Genomic DNA, 18,188 nt, shown 5'->3' with positions numbered 1-18,188 from the left:
TGTCAGTGTTTTTGAATAAATAATACAGTACTACTAAATGCCTGTGTGCACCGCCATCCATACTCCAAACAACCGTCAGGACTAAACGTAGTCTGTCTTAGCCACGCTTACTTCTGTATTTGGTTTCTCGAGTGGGGACCCCTTTTCCTTTTCACGCAGAGGGCGGTTCACGCTGCGTGTGGCATTTCTGTACTTCAAAAGAAAGACCTCGCTGGTAAAACGAGTCTGTCTCCCTCTGGTGGACACTGAGAAAGTTGACACAAATAGTCAGGTGACTTCGAATTTTGATTGATTTATTTATTTATTTATTTATTTATTTATTTATGTATGTATGTATGTATTTATTAGTCAGACGCCTTTATCCAAGGCGACTCACAGGTGTTCCAGGGCAGCACAGGGTTACAATGCAAGCTTCATATTTAAACACAGTGTAGTTTACAGTCAGTGCAGATAATAATAATAATACTACTAGAATACAATATGAACTAGGATGCAGCCAGTTAGGATCACAGCAAGTTATATCTACAGTGACATGTTAGCAGTGCAATAGTGCAAGGATAATGCATCAGCTGAGGATCCAGTAACGTGGTGCTGAGGTCAGGAGAGTCCAGTGCAGAGCAGGAGGGGCGGATCAGGAGATCTAGGAGCACAATCTAAACAGGGGGGGCGTCTGGTTTCATCACAGATTTCCTATGGAAGAGAAAGAGTGGCACAAGTGACTTAAATGTTCAATCCAGAGGACACTGAATGATCACTGGGGGTCGCGAGCTGTTCACCCTGAGAAAAAAGGGGTCCCAGACTGAAAAAGGGGTCCCAAACTGAAGAAGGGGTCCCAGACTGAAAAGCCTTGAGACCCCTCGCCCTAGAACAACAACAACGACGGAATACGGCCACTAGATGTGGAAAAACTCCCGCAGCAATTTTATCATTTATTTCTTAGCAGACGCCCTTATCCAGGGCGACTTACAGTCGTAAACAAAAATACATTTCAAGAATCACAGAACAGCATAAACCGCATTGAACATTAATAACTTGTTTTTTTTATCATCATCATCATCATCATCATCTCGATGCTTCCAGTACTTCCAGGAACGCTTGTCCAATCCAGCCATTATATCCACTGGCCAACTCTCTGAACTATGACCGCGTCATCAATGACGTTGCATCACCGACGGCAAGAAAAGCGCATTTGAAGGCTCCAGGTTTCGTTTCTGTTCTTCCATGGGACATTTACAAAGATTTTGAACACTTTCTTTTTTTTTATTTTATTCGCTGACTTCAAGTTTCTGGAGGGGCGCCGTCACGGATCGGTACGAGCGTGCTTGGTACTTACCTTATGCGTGAGAGATTGAACTCGGTGACGCGGCTTGGGTCCTTTCTTCCGTTACACATGGCCGCTGTTGAAATGTCATTATATCTGTGGTTGCTGATAAACCAGCCGGGGAACCGAGCCGACTCGAAAGCGGAGGTTATGCCGCTGTCTCGCTTGTAAAACAGGAACCGGGCCGCGTCGCTGCTCGTGCTGATCGTATTCAAACTCTCAGCCGGATTCACTACTGTCTAAGAAATAAAAATTAGAAGTCCAATCACGGTAAAACGATATAATGAACTCTACAACTGTTTTATGTGTGTTTTCTTTTTAGTAATAATATTGTTTTTCATAAAATAACCTCAATGCATGATCAATTAATCTGCCAGCCAGTGTGCAATAAACCAATCGCAAATATCAGAGACACGAGCAAGCTGTGCTACCAGCAAATGGGTCAAAGCAAAAGGCTTGATTCAAGATTAAATAAATATATAAATTAATAAATACATAAACAATAAAGAAAATAGTGTGTGTGTGTGTAGTGATGACTCCTATTGCACAGCAGTGTCACCCAGTCCAGGTTTTAATAGCAGCTTGATCAGCCCTAGTGTGTGTCTCTTTGTGTGTCAGTGTCCCTCTCTCTCTTAGTGTGTGTGTGTGCTCTCCTCTCTCTCTCTCTCTCTCTCTCTCCCTCCCTCCCTCCTCTCTCTCTCCCTCCCTCCCTCCTCTCTCTCTCCCTCTCTCTCCCCCCTCTCTCTCTCTCTCTCTCTCTCCCCCCCCTCTCTCTCTCCCCCCTCTCTCCTACTCTCTCTCTCCTCTCTCCCCCCCCCCCCCTCTCTCTCTCTCACCTCCAGGTTCAGGACGGGTGAGTTGGGCGGGCCGCTGCAGGACAGGAAGTAGTTAGTGTCCATGATGCCCAGAACCATGAGCTGCCCCGATCCGGGGTTGCTCCGCGGTATGTAGGTGGAGATGAGGAGAGTCACTGCGGGGAGAGGAGAGGAGAGGAGAGGAGAGGAGTGGGGGGGGGGATTACAATAACATTTTCACATTTTCATTTTGTCTCATGTTGCAGTGATGAGACCGAGCAGCAGTTTATATATATATATATATATATATATATGCCTTCCCCCTCTCTCCCTCCCTCGCACACTTTGTGATTTTTCTTCATCATCCACACCACTCACAAGCCCAAAATGCGTTTTTATTACACAAACATTTCAAAAATATATAAAAACTGCCGCATCCACGTGGACGACGCGCCTCGACTACAAGAGTCTTCGTCGGGTGACAAACATTACTGTCGATCGGAACACAATCTCTACTGATACACCTCATTGTTAATCGCAATTAATCAATTCATTAGATTACTTTAGGGTTTACATCTTTAAAAAAAGACCCATGTCATAATTATTGCATTATCAATTACTTCTGAACATGATTCAAGAGAGGTATTCATAATCTCATCGTCTCTTTTATTCTTAAACACTCAAGTGTCTGAAACTGCAATTTTGAAGCTAACACGTGACGAATATTCAGACATTCAAATTCCATATGATGAAAATCATAAATACATCACAAATACACCCGCCCCGCCCCGCCCCCCGCCCCGCCCCCTTACCTTGCTGTGAGATGTCGAGAGGCTGCAGCATCATGGCTGACAGCTCTGGGTAATACCGGTCCAGCCCTTTCAGCACCCAGTACTTGTTATACACGTCGCAGATCGAGTGGGGCACGGCATAGTGTCCCCGTATCAGCTGGCCCGATTCCCGATAGCTGACCGAGTCCAGGACCCCGTGACCTGAGGGGCGGGGCAAGAGAACATTACGATCCACGCGCTGAATTCTCTCAAAGGGAGGAAATGCATGAAGCGGATTGATGCTTTCTTCACCCTGTTTGTAAAGTAACGAAATGACATCACCACCATGCAGTGACGTCATTGCTTAGATTAAAACTGCTGTTTAATGGTAGGATGGCTAATTTACCCCATGAGAGCATTCAACAAAATCGGAGCTGCTGTTAACGACTTTAATCGATATTTAACACATTTCTTTTCTTCTTCAAGTTTATAATGTCGTGCATGAAAAATATTTGTAACTAAACAATATATTTAATTGATTAAAACATTTTTTTTTTAAAACCTAGTCCAGTAGTGTGGTCCTACCTTCCATCACGTGCTCCAAAGTGTACGGCAAAAATCAACGAGGGGGGTTTTGTTTCTCAACAGATCACCGATCAACGTCAGCGTTTCCTAGAGGAAGGAAATTGTGTTGTAAACTTGGACAGCATGAGCAAACTCCAAAACCATGTTGGATTATGCAAGACTGGATGGGTCGAAAGATAATCGAGGCCATAGAGAACTGCATTGCTTTATCGGAAGCTGTGACTTTACTGCATGTGAAATTATAGAGCATCCAATGACACAATTTTTTTTTACCTAAAGTTCATAAAGATTCATTGAAGCCTCCTGGAAGACATATAATACCAGGAAATAATTCGATTTCTGAACCCTTAAGTCAGTTTGTTGGTTATTTTAAAACAATGTGCAGTTACCATCGTTTTTTATCACCAGGGACGTATCACATTATTGACACGATGTTCAGTTCCCAGTAATGCGATACTTGCGACGTTTGATGTTGAAAGTTTGCATTCCAATATACCCCACAGGGGGGCGCTAGAAGCTTTGTCATTATGCCTCTTAAAAGAAGAAAAATGAACCGACACGAACACGATTTTTTTAGATAGTAGCGACAACCCGATACACGTGATCAAAAACACACCATACGGGCAATTTCTACAATAAAAACATCCGATTATGAAATGAAAGCTCCCGATATGCAGAAGCGTTTTATCGCAAGAGGTTATAATTGCACAATCATTAAAACTGTCTACAGCAGAGCTGAGATGCTATGAGTGTGGCGATCGGGACTCCAAGTCCTTCTGCAGCTGGATGGGAAAAGCAGCGCTGAAAATAAGCTGCTGCTATAAACGAGCTGTCCTTCAAGAGGAACGTCCAGCAGGATGATGATGTCACGATGACGTCACCACACAATCTTCATTCCAAGAGGTTCCAGAGAGCCTCATTGGAAAACAGATTTGCGTCCTTTTTGCTTCCATGTATATGTATGTGTATGAATTCCATGATGCCTGAAGGGTTAAATAGAAACGAACGCAGCCACGGATCCTTACATCCTTAACTACGTAGTAAATGACATCACAAGCGCATTCACAGATTTGAATAGACTGGTGGGCATTTCAGCAAGACATCGCACAGCAAACACAGGAGCGATGAGAATGTTTAAATGAATGAGAGGGCATTGATTGGATGATTTTCTTAACACTTTCCCATAGAATATACCACTGCTATAATAATAATAATAATAATAATAATAATAATAATAATAATAATAATATCACTACTACTAATAATGATAGTAAAATCTTAATAATGCCGCTAAGTATAATAATAGCTGCCGTCATATTCATGTTAATAACAGCACCATAGCAATTGCATAAGGAGTTCCTGTACCTGATGTGGCGCTGTGTGTCGTTATGAAGTATATTGCAGTGCAGCTGCGTCGCTTCGCTTTGCTTTGCTGGCGGTATTGTGCTCTGTTTGTTCCGGTGCTGTCGCTCTGTGGATTCGCTTTGTGTTCCTCTGTCTGGAACCACGCTATATATTCAGAGCGGCCGGAAATTGGAGAAGGGAAGGGAAGGGAGGGGAGGGGAGGGGAGGGGAGGGGAGGGGAGGGCGTGGCGGTGCTGAGTGCGTTACACAATTCCAATCATTTATTATTGCAACATTTACGCACAACATAACATCTGCTTGTGTAATATTGGCGTTTATTGATTATTATAATAATCCCTCGACGGACACACACACACACATACACGCACACACACACGCACACACACACGCACACAGAGACACACACACACACACGCACACACACACGCACACAGAGACACACACACACACACGCACACACACACGCACACAGAGACACACACACACACACGCACACACACACGCACACAGAGACACACACACACACTGACACACACAGAGACACACACACAGATTGACATACACACACACGGACACACACACACACACTCACACAGAGACACACACACACTGACACACACAGAGACACACACAAACACACATTGACATACACACACACGGACGGACACACACACGGACACACACACACACACGAACGGATACACACACGGACACACACACATTGAATCATTTCAACCTTTTGTGTACGTAAACATAACAAAACGTTTCGTTTATCAATAACACAACGTATATGAGATCGCTACATGTTGATAAGCGACGAATCTTTATCAAATCTGTGGAGACTGTGGGGATCTGTGGTTAAAGAAAAGGGCTTGTAAACCAGGAGGTCCCGGGTTCAAATCCCACCTCAGCCACTGACTCATTGTGTGACCCTGAGCAAGTCACTTCACCTCCTTGTGCTCCGTCTTTCGGGTGAGACGTAGTTGTAAGTGACTCTGCAGCTGATGCATAGTTCACACACCCTAGTCTCTGTAAGCCTTGGATAAAGGCGTCAGCTAAATAAACAAATAATATTAATACTATATATATAATGAAAACTAAAGTATTTTATGCTGGAGCACTTCATTATAATCACTCTGCCTGACTGTAACACATTAATAAAGACGAGTCGCTTCTGCTTTGAAATGACAAAGTAAGCCTTGCGATCCATGCTACTATGAGCGCGTTTCTCAGCTGTGATTGAGATACACGAGAGGCTGAACACGGATCCATTGAATTCTTAAAGGAGAGGAGAACAGTTGGCGGAAAACACCAAAAACAGAAGCTCTAGAACGTGTGACTGGAAGTTATTTAAATATCCGACCGCCCGTCCCCTTGTCAAAGTTTACCACAGGACATCTGAGTGCTCCTTTATGCATTTTCCTTGTGCTATTCCTCTGGCTAGACTATAAATGTACCCTTGTGTGTTTTAAAAGCTGCTTTACTTCTGTGCTTTACAATGCTTCCCTGTGCTTTACCAGACCCCTCTGTGCTTTACAATGCTTCCCTATGCTTTACCAGACCTCTCTGTGCTTTACAATGCATCCCTATGCTTTACCAGACCTCTCTGTGCTTTACAATGCTTCCCTATGCTTTACCAGACCTCTCTGTGCTTTACAATGCATCCCTATGCTTTACCAGACCTCTCTGTGCTTTACAATGCTTCCCTATGCTTTACCAGACTTCTCTGTGCTTTACAATGCTTGCCTATGCTTTACCAGACCTCTCTGTGCTTTACAGTGCTTCCCTATGCTTTACCAGACCTCTCTGTGCTTTACAATGCTTGCCTATGCTTTACCACACCTCTCTGTGCTTTACAATGCTTCCCTATGCTTTACCAGACCTCTCTGTGCTTTACAATGCTTCCCTATGCTTTACCAGACCTCTCTGTGCTTTACCATTTGTATACATTGAATATGTTTTAATATCTGGGAAAAAAGAAAAAAAAAACCAATATCGAATATTTCAGGTCACTTGTGATACGATTACATTAGAATATTGGATCGGATGGAACGAGATAATAGTGCCGGGGACGAGTATTAGAATTAAAATATATGTATTTATAAATATTAAATTTAATGAAACAGGAAAAACACTTTTTTTTGTTTCTGTGTTTTGTTCTTTGTGCAGTGCTCGTAATAATCCTTCATAATCCTTCATAATTACAGGGCGACATTCAGCGAAACGCCTCAACCTGTATCATGCATGACAATGAAATGACCCTCCTAATTAAAACTGTGTGGCACAACACAAACACAAACGCAATCTCACGCACAGAGGAACTGCGGTGTGTATGTCTGTATTATTATTATTATTTATTTCTTAGCAGACACCCTTATCGAGGGCGACTTACAATTGTTACAAGATATCACGTTATTTTTTACATACAATTACCCATTTATACAGTTGGGTTTTTACTGGAGCAATCTAGGTAAAGTACCTTGCTCAAGGGTACAGCAACAGTGTCCCCCACCTGGGATTGAACCCACGACCCTCCGGTCAAGCGTCCAGAGACCTAACCACTACTCCACACTGGAGCTGTGCACTGCACAGTACTTCCCATGGTAATCATCCATAATTCCGATTCAAAACAAAATGAGGCACACATGTTTTGCAGACACGAGAATTGCATTAAAAATAGCTTTCATATTCAATGGGACTGGCGTTGTACTTTATAGATTTGTCTATGTTATAGCGCTGCTCCGTCAGCCCCGTTGAGACTCACTCTTGGGTTGCTTTGAGTTCCCTTTGATGCGGATCATATGTAAAGTTTGAAATAGGGGAGTACACCGTGCACGACATCGTATCCTGCTAATTGCAAGATGATAGTTCCTAATTTATACTTTATTTTCAATGTAGCATTTTTTTCAGCACCAATCAATAATGAGGAATCTTCACCTGCCCCCAACGCAGGGCAGGATTAACTAATACGACAATAACACCATTCCCCGGATGTGGCAAGCGTGACGTCAGACCCCGAACAAACACCCAGCACTGCGAGGGAAACGAGAGGAGTCCACGGCAGATTGGAGAGATGAATGCGCTGTTTGCGTTTTTATTATTGTAAATAATAATACATGAAGGAATAAAAGGTTTGAACAAAACAAAACACGGACACAGAACAAACAAACAGTGGACGAAACAAAATTGGAATCTCGGTACACCTGCACGTGAACTAGTTTGTGCATTTCCCGTGCTTCCGTACAAATACCCCTTTTAATCTGCTCGTGACGTAATACAAATATACACTTTATAGTCTAACACTCGTGCTACATAACCCGTGCACTAATATAGACCAACATTAACACGCAACAGATAACTATAAAACACACACAGGGGCGGGGCACACTGACACACCGTAATATGCATATAGCCCCCAAAATATGCCCCCCACCCATTTTGCATTTGTATTGCCTGTAATACGGCATAATATTTAGCAATCTGCAATATTGCCTGTAATATTTTGTAATATTTCTGTAACTCGCTTTGGATAAAAATGTCTGCTAAACAATTTAATAATAATAATAATAATAATAATAATAATAATAATAATAATAATAATGATGATAATAATAATAATAATGTCTGTAATTAATGTCTGACTGTGATTGGCTGCTCTTGTAATACGCTGCATGCCTGCACAATGACGCGCCCCTACGTAGAACACGCAGAGCTCATTTACATGCATTTAGAACAGCTAGTATTTTATTTATTCTGATTGGTCCGAATCAATACTGTACTAAATATATGAACCCTCACAAAATAACGCGTTTTTGACCCAGATGTACTTCCATACTGTGTGTGCGTCTGTCTGTCTGTCTGTGTGTGTGTCCGTGTGTGGGGGTGTGTGAGTTTGTCTGTCTGTGTGCGTGTGTGTCAGTGTGTGTGTGTGCGTGTGTGTCTATGTGTGAGTGTGTCAGTGTGTTGTGTGTGTCTGTCTGTGTGTCTCTGTGTATGTGTGCGTGTGTGTGTGTGTGTGTGTGTGTCTGTTTCACTGTGTGTGTGTCAAAGCGCTTTGAGACACTGTGCATGGCAGGCCCTATTTAAATAAATAAACCTGCTTCCTGACACACGCTCACACACTGACACACACACACACACACACACGCTCACACACACGCTCACACACTGACACACACACACACACACACACACACACACACGCTCACACACTGACACACACACACACACACACACACACACGCTCACACACTGACACACACACACACGCTCACACACTGACACACACACACACGCTCACACACTGACACACACACACACACACACACACACGTTGATTTATTTTCTTTTTAAATATTGAATAAGTTTTAATATCTGGGAAAAAAGAAAAAAAAAAACAATATCGAACATTTCAGGTCACTTATGATACGATTACATTAGAATATTGGATCGGATGGAACGAGATAATAGTGCCGGGGACGAGTATTAGAATTAAAATATATGTATTTATAAATATTAAATTTAATGAAACAGGAAAAACACTTTTTTTTTGTTTCTGTATTTCGTTCTTTGTGCAGTGCCCATAATAATCCTTCATAATCCTTCATAATTACAGGGCGACATTCAGCGAAACGCCTCAACCTGTATCATGCATGACAATGAAATGACCCTCCTAATTAAAACTGTGTGGCACAACACAAACACAAACGCAATCTCACGCACAGAGGAACTGCGGTGTGTATGTCTGTATTATTATTATTTATTTCTTAGCAGACACCCTTATCGAGGGCGACTTACAATTGTTACAAGATATCACATTATTTTTTACATACAATTACCCATTTATACAGTTGGGTTTTTACTGGAGCAATCTAGGTAAAGTACCTTGCTCAAGGGTACAGCAACAGTGTCCCCCACCTGGGATTGAACCCACGACCCTCCGGTCAAGCGTCCAGAGCCCTAACCACTGCTCCACACTGGAGCTGTGCACTGCAGAGTACTTCCCATGGTAATCATCCATAATTCCGATTCAAAACAAAATGAGGCACACATGTTTTGCAGACACGAGAATTGCATTAAAAATAGCTTTCATATTCAATGGGACTGGCGTTGTACTTTATAGATTTGTCTATGTTATAGCGCTGCTCCGTCAGCCCCGTTGAGACTCACTCATGGGTTGCTTTGAGTTCCCTTTGATGCGGATCATATGTAAAGTTTGAAATAGGGGAGTACACCGTGCACGACATCGTATCCTGCTAATTGCAAGATGATAGTTCCTAATTTATACTTTATTTTCAATGTAGCATTTTTTTCAGCACCAATCAATAATGAGGAATCTTCACCTGCCCCCAACGCAGGGCAGGATTAACTAATACGACAATAACACCATTCCCCGGATGTGGCAAGCGTGACGTCAGACCCCGAACAAACACCCAGCACTGCGAGGGAAACGAGAGGAGTCCACGGCAGATTGGAGAGATGAATGCGCTGTTTGCGTTTTTATTATTGTAAATAATAATACATGAAGGAATAAAAGGTTTGAACAAAACAAAACACGGACACAGAACAAACAAACAGTGGACGAAACAAAATTGGAATCTCGGTACACCTGCACGTGAACTAGTTTGTGCATTTCCCGTGCTTCCGTACAAATACCCCTTTTAATCTGCTCGTGACGTAATACAAATATACACTTTATAGTCTAACACTCGTGCTACATAACCCGTGCACTAATATAGACCAACATTAACACGCAACAGATAACTATAAAACACACACAGGGGCGGGGCACACTGACACACCGTAATATGCATATAGCCCCCAAAATATGCCCCCCACCCATTTTGCATTTGTATTGCCTGTAATACGGCATAATATTTAGCAATCTGCAATATTGCCTGTAATATTTTGTGTAATTTATGTAATTAGCTTTGGATAAAAATGTCTGCTAAACAATTTAATAATAATAATAATAATAATAATAATAATAATAATAATAATAATAATAATAATAATGTCTGTAATTAATGTCTGACTGTGATTGGCTGCTCTTGTAATTAGGCTGCATGCCTGCACAATGACGCGCCCCTACGTAGAACACGCAGAGCTCATTTACATGCATTTAGAACAGCTAGTATTTTATTTATTCTGATTGGTCCGAATCAATACTGTACTAAATATATGAACCCTCACAAAATAACGCGTTTTTGACACAGATGTACTTCCATACAGTGTGTGCGTCTGTCTGTGTGTCTCTGTCTCTGTGTATGTGTGTGTGTGTGTGTGTGTGTGTGTGTGTCTGTTTCACTGTGTGTGTGTCAAAGCGCTTTGAGACACTGTGCATGGCAGGCCCTATTTAAATAAATAAACCTACTTCCTGACTCACGCTCACACACTGACACACACACACACACACACACACACACACACTGACACACACACACACAGACACACACACACACGCTCACACACTGACACACACACACAGACACACACACACACACACACAGAGCATACAGGTAAGTCGCTTCGCCGAATGCCGCCCTGTAATTATGCCGCCCTGTAATTATGAATGATTATTATTAGCGAGGCAGAAAGAACAAAACAACGAAACAAACAAAAGTGTTTTTTCCAGTTTCATTAATTCTGATCCTCATCGCCACGATGTCGTTCTGTCCTGTACAATATTCTAATGTAATCGAATCGAATCAATCACAAGTGTCCTGAAATATATATATATATAACTATGTATTATATACAGTATATTATATATATACACACACACACACACACACACACACAGTGTCTATAGAAAGTCTACACCCCCTTGAACTTTTTTCACATTTTGTTGTGCCTCAGAGTTTCATGCATTTAAATGAGGATTTTTTTCCACTTATCTACACACCATACTCCACACTGTTAAGGGGAAAAAAGTTTTTATTGAGAAAAAATATATATATTAAAAATACAAAACTGAAAGATCATAATTGGATAAGTCTCCACCCCTCTGAGTTAATACCTGGTAGAAGCACCTTTGGCAGCAATTACAGCTGTGAGTCTGTTGGGATAGGTCTCTACCAACTTTGCACACCTAGATTTGGCAATAGTTGACCATTCTTCATTACAAAACTGTTCAAGCTCTGTCAAGTTCCTTGGGGAGCGTTGATGGACAGCAATCTTCAAGTCATGCCACAAATTTTCGATTGGATTTAGGTCGGGGCCCTGACTGGGCCACTCAAGGACATTTACCTTTTTGTTCCTTAGCCACTCCAGTGTAGCTCTGGCTGTGTGCTTTGGGTCGTTGTCATGCTGAAAGGTGATCTTCCGTCCCAGTTTCAGCTTTCTTCAGAGGGCAGCAGGTTTTCCTCAAGGACTTCTCTGTACTTTGCTCCATTCGTCTTCCCTTCTATCCTGACAAGTTCCCCAGGCCCTGCCGATGAGAAACATCCCCATAACACGATGCTGCCACCACCATGCTTCACTGTAGGGATGGTGTTCCTTGGGTGATGCGCTGTGTTGGGTTTGCATCAAACATAACGTTTTGCAATTAGTCCAAAAAGTTCCATTTTAGTTTCGTCAGGCAACAAAACTTTTTGCCACCTGGCTACAGAATCTCCTGAGTGTTTTTTTGCATACTTCAAACGGGATTCAAGGTGGGCTTTCTTGAGTAATGGCTTCCTTCTTGCCACCCTACCATACAGGCCAGATTTGTGGAGTGCTAGGGATATTGTTGTCACATGCACACTTTGACCAGTCTTGGCCATAAAAGCCTGTAGCTCTTGCAAAGTTGCCATTGGCCTCTTGGTAGCTTCTCTGATCAGTCTCCTTCTTGCTCGAGAGAACACGAGGGAAAATGCAGAAAGGAGCACTCAGATGGACAGACGGTCAGATATTTAAATAACTTCCAGTCACACGTTCTAGAGCTTCTGTTTTCGGTGTTTTCCGCCGACTGTTCTCCTCTCCTTTAAGAATTCAATCGATCCGTGTTCAGCCTCTCGTGTATCTCAATCACAGCTGAGAAACGCGCTCATAGTAACATGGATCGCAAGGCTTACTTTGTCATTTCAAAGCAGAAGCGACTCGTCTTTATTAATGTGAACACAGTCAGGCAGAATAATTACAATAAAGTGCTCCAGCATAAAATACTTTAGTTTTCTTTAATTAATATTATTAGTTTATTTAGAAGACGCCTTTATCCAAGGCTTACAGAGACTAGGGTGTGTGAACTATGCATCAGCTGCAGAGTCACTTACAGTAACGCCGCACCCGAAAGACAGAGCACAAGGAAGTGAAGTGACTTGCTCAGGGTCACACAATGAGTCAGTGGCTGAGGTGGGATTTGAACCCGGGACCTCCTGGTTTACAAGCCCTTTTCTTTAACCACAGATCCCCACAGCCTCCACAGATTTGATAAAGATTCGTCGCTTATCAACATGTAGCGATCTCATATACGTTGTGCTATAGATAAACTTGTTTTGTTTTGTTTATGTACACTAAAGTTTGAAAAGATTAAAAACGCGCGCTTGTGTGTGTCAGTCAGTGTGTGTGTGTGTGTGTGTCAGTGTGTGTGTGTGTGTGTCAGTGCGTGTGTGTGTGTGTGTGTCAGTGCGTGTGTGTGTGTGTGTGTCAGTGCGTGTGTGTGTGTGTGTGTGTCAGTGTGTGTGTGTGTGTGTCAGTGCGTGTGTGCGTGTGTATTTGTGTGTGCGTATTTGTCTGTGTGTCTGTATTTCTCCAGTCGTTTGAGGACTTGACAGATTTGTAATAATAATCAATAAATGCCAATACTAAAAACACAAGCAGGTGTTATGTTGTGTGTAAATGCTGCAATAATTAATGATTGGAATGTTCTAATCCACTCAGCACCGCCAAGCCACGCCACGCCACGCCACGAAACGGAATTTCCGACCGCGCTGAATATATAGCGTGGTTCCAGACAGAGGAACACAAAGCGAATCCACAGAGCGATAGCACCGGAACAAACAGAGCACAATACCGCCAGCAAAGCAAAGCGAAGCGACGCAGCTGCACTGCAATATACTTCATAACGACACACAGCGCCACATCAGGTACAGGAACTCCTTATGCAATTGCTATGGTGCTGTTATTAACATGAATATGACGGCAGCTATTATTATACTTAGAGGCATTATTAAGATTTTACTATCATTATTAGTAGTAGTGATATTATTATTATTATTATTATTATTATTATTATTATTATTATTATTATTATTATTATTATTATAGCAGTGGTATATTCTATGGGAAAGTGTTAAGAAAATCATCCAATCAATGCCCTCTCATTCATTTAAACATTCTCATCGCTCCTGTGTTTGCTGTGCGATGTCTTACTGAAATGCACACCAGTCTATTCAAATCTGTGAATGCGCTTGTGATGTCATTTACTACGTAGTTATTATTATTTATTTATTTATTTATTTATTTCTTAGCAGACGCCCTTATCCAGGGCGACTTACAATCTTAAGCAAAAACATTTCAAGTGTTACAATACAAGTAATACAATAAGAGCAAGAAATACAATAACTTTTGTTCAAGCAAAGTACAAGTGTGACAAACCACAATTCAATAATACAGCAGATAATAGTGATAGTTACATCAGGATATGATTAAATACAAAGTACTACAGGTTAAACCTGTAGTACTTGCTTACGATTGTAAGTCGCCATGGATAAGGGCGTCTGCTAAGAAATAAATAATAATAATAATAATTAAACACTTGGCAGATTACAGTATTCTGAAGTACAAAATTAAATGCAGTAAAATAGGGGGCAGATAAGAGCAAAATAAAGCACATTTACATGAAGGGTGATAGTGTCCCAGGATACAAACAGAGGAGTTCTACAGGTGCTGTTTGAAGAGGTGAAGAGGTGAGTCTTAAGGAGGCGCCAGAATGTGGTCAGGGACTGGGCAGTCCTGACATCTGTAGGAAGGTCATTCCACCACTGCGGAGCAAGGGTGGAGAAGGAGCGGGCTCGGGAGGCAGGGGAGCGTAGCGGAGGTAGAGCCAGTCTTCTAGTGCAGGCGGAGCGGAGAGGTCGAGTGGGGGTGTAGGGAGAGATGAGGGTCTGGAGGTAGCTGGGTGCAGTCTGGTCAAGGCATCTGTAGGCTAGTACAAGAGTCTTGAACTGGATGCGAGCGGTAATCGGGAGCCAGTGGAGCGAGCGGAGTAGTGGAGTAGCGTGGACGAAGCGAGGCAGAGAGAACACCAGGCGGGCAGCAGAGTTCTGGATGAGCTGGAGCGGACGGGTGGCGGACGCAGGGAGGCCAGCCAGGAGGGAGTTGCAGTAGTCTAGGCGGGAGAGTACCAGGGCCTGGACCAGGAGCTGGGTAGCATAGTTGGTGAGGAAGGGTCGGATTCTTCGGATGTTGCTCAGGAAGAATCGGCAAGTGCGTGCCAGAGTGGAGATGTGCTGGGAATAAGAGAGGCAGGGGTCCAGGGTGACTCCAAGGTTCTTAGCTGAGGAAGAGGGAGAGAGTGTGGTAGATTCCAGAGGAACAGAGATAGAGAGATCAGAGGAGGGGGAGGAGGAGGGAAAGAAAAGGAGGTCAGATTTAGAGAGGTTGAGTTTGAGTTGAGTTAAGGATGTAAGGCTCCGCGGCTGCGTTCGTTTCTATTTAACCCTTCAGGCATCATGGAATTCATACACATACATATACATGGAAGCAAAAAGGACGCAAATCTGTTTTCCAATGAGGCACTCTGGAACCTCTTGGAATGAAGATTGTGTGGTGACGTCATCGTGACATCATCATCCCGCTGGAAGTTCCTCTTGAAGGACAGCTCGTTTATAGCTGCAGCTTATTTTCAGCGCTGCTTTTGCCATCCCGCTGCAGAAGGACTTGGAGTCCCGATCGCCACACTCATAGCATTGCATATATATAGAAACTCTCAATTGAATGTTGCTCACAAGCATTCACTTCGTGCAGGTGGACAAACCTTATTTTTGCAGCGATCCGCCAACTCAGAGACACACTTGGTCGCACACTCTGTCCATTTCTGATTAAAATATATTTTATTGAACAAACAAAAAGCACGCCGCGTTTCGCCACGAGGTGTCTTGGACAGGTAGTTAATTATTATGACTTTGTTTTCCCTCTGGACACTTTATCACTCTTCCTTAAATGCGCTTTACTTGCTCTTATCTGCCCCCTATTTTACTGCATTTAATCCTGTACTTGAGTACTGTAATCTGTCACAAGTGTTATTTAATCTGTAGTATTTTGTATTTAATTATATCCTGGTGTAACTATCACTGACACTGTTATCTGCTCCGTTATTGAATCATATTTTGTCATACTTGTACTTGCTAGAACCAAAGTCATTGTATTTATCTTGTTCTTAATTGTATTAATACTTGGACTGTGATTCTTGAAATGTATTTTTGTTTACGACTGTAAGTCGCCCTGGATAAGGGCGTCTGCTAAGAAATAAATAAATAAATAAATAAATAAATAAATAAATAATAATAATAGAAATGGCATGAGCTGTATTACAGTTACTAAACCGCTTGATTATGTATTCTTGGCCTGTATGTGGATGGACAAAAAAATGATTCCTGGATTTATTTATTTATTTATTTATTTATTTATTTATTTATTTATTTTCACATTGGACTGCGGTACAATAACATTACAATTGCAACCAGGCACTCTCCTTGCTGTGAATTATTTAAATACTATTGAATAAATAAGTCATTTGATTTCGATTAATTATTATTATTATTATTATTATTATTATTATTATTATTATTATTATTATTATTATTATTATTATTATTATTGCTTAGCAGACGACTTACAATTGTTACAAGATATCACATTATTTTAATCCGCTGTCAGTATTAATGGCTGGTTGTATTTGGTAGCTGGTAATGTTAAACTGTATGCTGTCGATTAGACTATACGCATATGGCTTTTATTCTTGTGAGCGTAAGAACAAGGATAGCGTTCGGATATCGAATACACGGAAATGCGGGTCCCCGTGTATTGGAACAGCAAACTATTCGAAATTCCATACGTCTTTTAAAATTCCAGAAGCCATGACGTAATGATCGAACTATGGATCGTTGGATAATATTCTCTCAAGAGGGCTAAGGTCGGCCAGGGTGCTCTCGGCTCACCGCGCACCAGCGACCCCTGTGATTATTGGACATATCAGAATTGGGAGAACATAATATAAATATTTGGCAACGACCAAATAATAATAAAAAAAAAATCGCTACTGTATGTCATGATTCCTGTCATTGAAATAACCTCGTTCATGCTCATCTTAATTTAGCGGCATAAAAAGTCAGTCTAGTAACTATTTCTTTTAATTTTGTCTTGTACAAAGGTTTTGTTTTTTTTTAATGAAGGGGGGGGGGGGGGGGGGGGGTCTGGACCTCAGGACCCCCCCCATCCCCTTACTAGATCTGCCTATGAATCCGCATAGTACCATTTCACATATAAGTTTGTAGGTTTTAATTCAGTATACTTTTTTTTTTGGTTCCCTGTGTAGTTTGTGAAAATGAGCTTCAACAAACGCTTACCTTCAGACCTGACACAAAAAATCTTCAGGTAAGACAGACGTACTGTATTTTCAAAATAATACATTTCCATAATTTAATAGCATTATTAGTATGTGTCTTTTTAAATAGCTTGACAGTGTTGCGTTCAGCGGTGTTTCACGTGCTCTGTCTCTCTGTTCTGTAGTGTCTTCTTGGACTTTGAAGCAGACTGCCCTCCGGTGGACAAGGTAAGCACTTAAATAAATACAAATCTAGTTTCACTCCGTTTCTGTTAGATTTTGTGAATGTTTAATTATGTAATTATGTATGTATTATTTATAATGATAAGGATATATGCTGTAAACAATATACTTGCCGTGCTATTTATTTTTAAATTATCAAACAAATAGTTTATAATGTCAGTGAAAACATACGTCATAAATAAAAAAGCGTGCTGTTTAATATTATTAAATATATATTATTTATTTCTTAGCCGACACCCTTATCCAGGGCGACTTAAAATTGTTGCAAGATATCACATTATTTTTACATGCAATTCCCCATTTATACAGTTGTGTTTTTACTGGAGCAATCTAGGTAAAGTACCTTGCTCAAGGGTACAGCAGCAGTGTCCCCCACCTGGGATTGAACCCACGACCTTCCGGTCAAGAGTCCAGAGCCCTAACCACTACTCCACACTGCTGCCCTATATATCACATACTAGAGATAATAGCTCTGTTAAAGTTACAGTACATCACACACAATGTCATTATATTAAACGCAATTCTGCCTTACAGTAAAGCTAATAGTAATGAGGTTTAATGTAATTTAATTAAACGCAATTTTT

At 41.6% G+C, this 18,188-nt stretch overlaps 2 protein-coding genes across 3 annotated transcripts in view; one reads left to right on the top strand and one right to left on the bottom strand.

Moving 5' to 3' along the window:
• Nucleotides 1–282: 282 nt before the first annotated feature.
• Nucleotides 283–4,989, bottom strand: LOC131730492 (interleukin-1 beta-like). The gene is made up of 6 exons (XM_059020516.1): nucleotides 4,836–4,989; nucleotides 3,471–3,557; nucleotides 2,928–3,107; nucleotides 2,158–2,291; nucleotides 1,334–1,560; nucleotides 283–690 (listed from the first exon to the last, which is right to left on the bottom strand). The coding sequence occupies exons 2-6, from the start codon at nucleotides 3,475–3,477 to the stop codon at nucleotides 654–656; spliced, it is 585 nt and encodes a 194-aa protein (XP_058876499.1). The 5' UTR covers nucleotides 3,478–3,557; nucleotides 4,836–4,989; the 3' UTR covers nucleotides 283–653.
• An 8,757-nt stretch (nucleotides 4,990–13,746) lies between these two features.
• LOC117969125 (uncharacterized) overlaps nucleotides 13,747–18,188 on the top strand; it is a 9,184-nt gene continuing 4,742 nt past the window's right edge. Inside the window, exons 1-3 of one of the 2 annotated variants that reach the window (XM_059020521.1) lie at nucleotides 13,747–13,900; nucleotides 17,353–17,411; nucleotides 17,547–17,589. In XM_059020521.1, the coding sequence (XP_058876504.1) occupies nucleotides 17,362–17,411; nucleotides 17,547–17,589 (93 nt within the window). In that variant the 5' untranslated portion in view covers nucleotides 13,747–13,900; nucleotides 17,353–17,361. The remainder of the gene's footprint in view (nucleotides 13,901–17,352; nucleotides 17,412–17,546; nucleotides 17,590–18,188) is intronic. The other variant, XM_059020520.1, reaches the window with a different exon arrangement.

This window comes from Acipenser ruthenus, unplaced genomic scaffold (genome assembly GCF_902713425.1).
Source record: "Acipenser ruthenus unplaced genomic scaffold, fAciRut3.2 maternal haplotype, whole genome shotgun sequence".
NCBI lineage: Eukaryota > Metazoa > Chordata > Actinopteri > Acipenseriformes > Acipenseridae > Acipenser > Acipenser ruthenus.
Note: the sequence above shows the minus strand (reverse complement) of the source record. Positions and strands in the feature narration are given on the sequence as shown.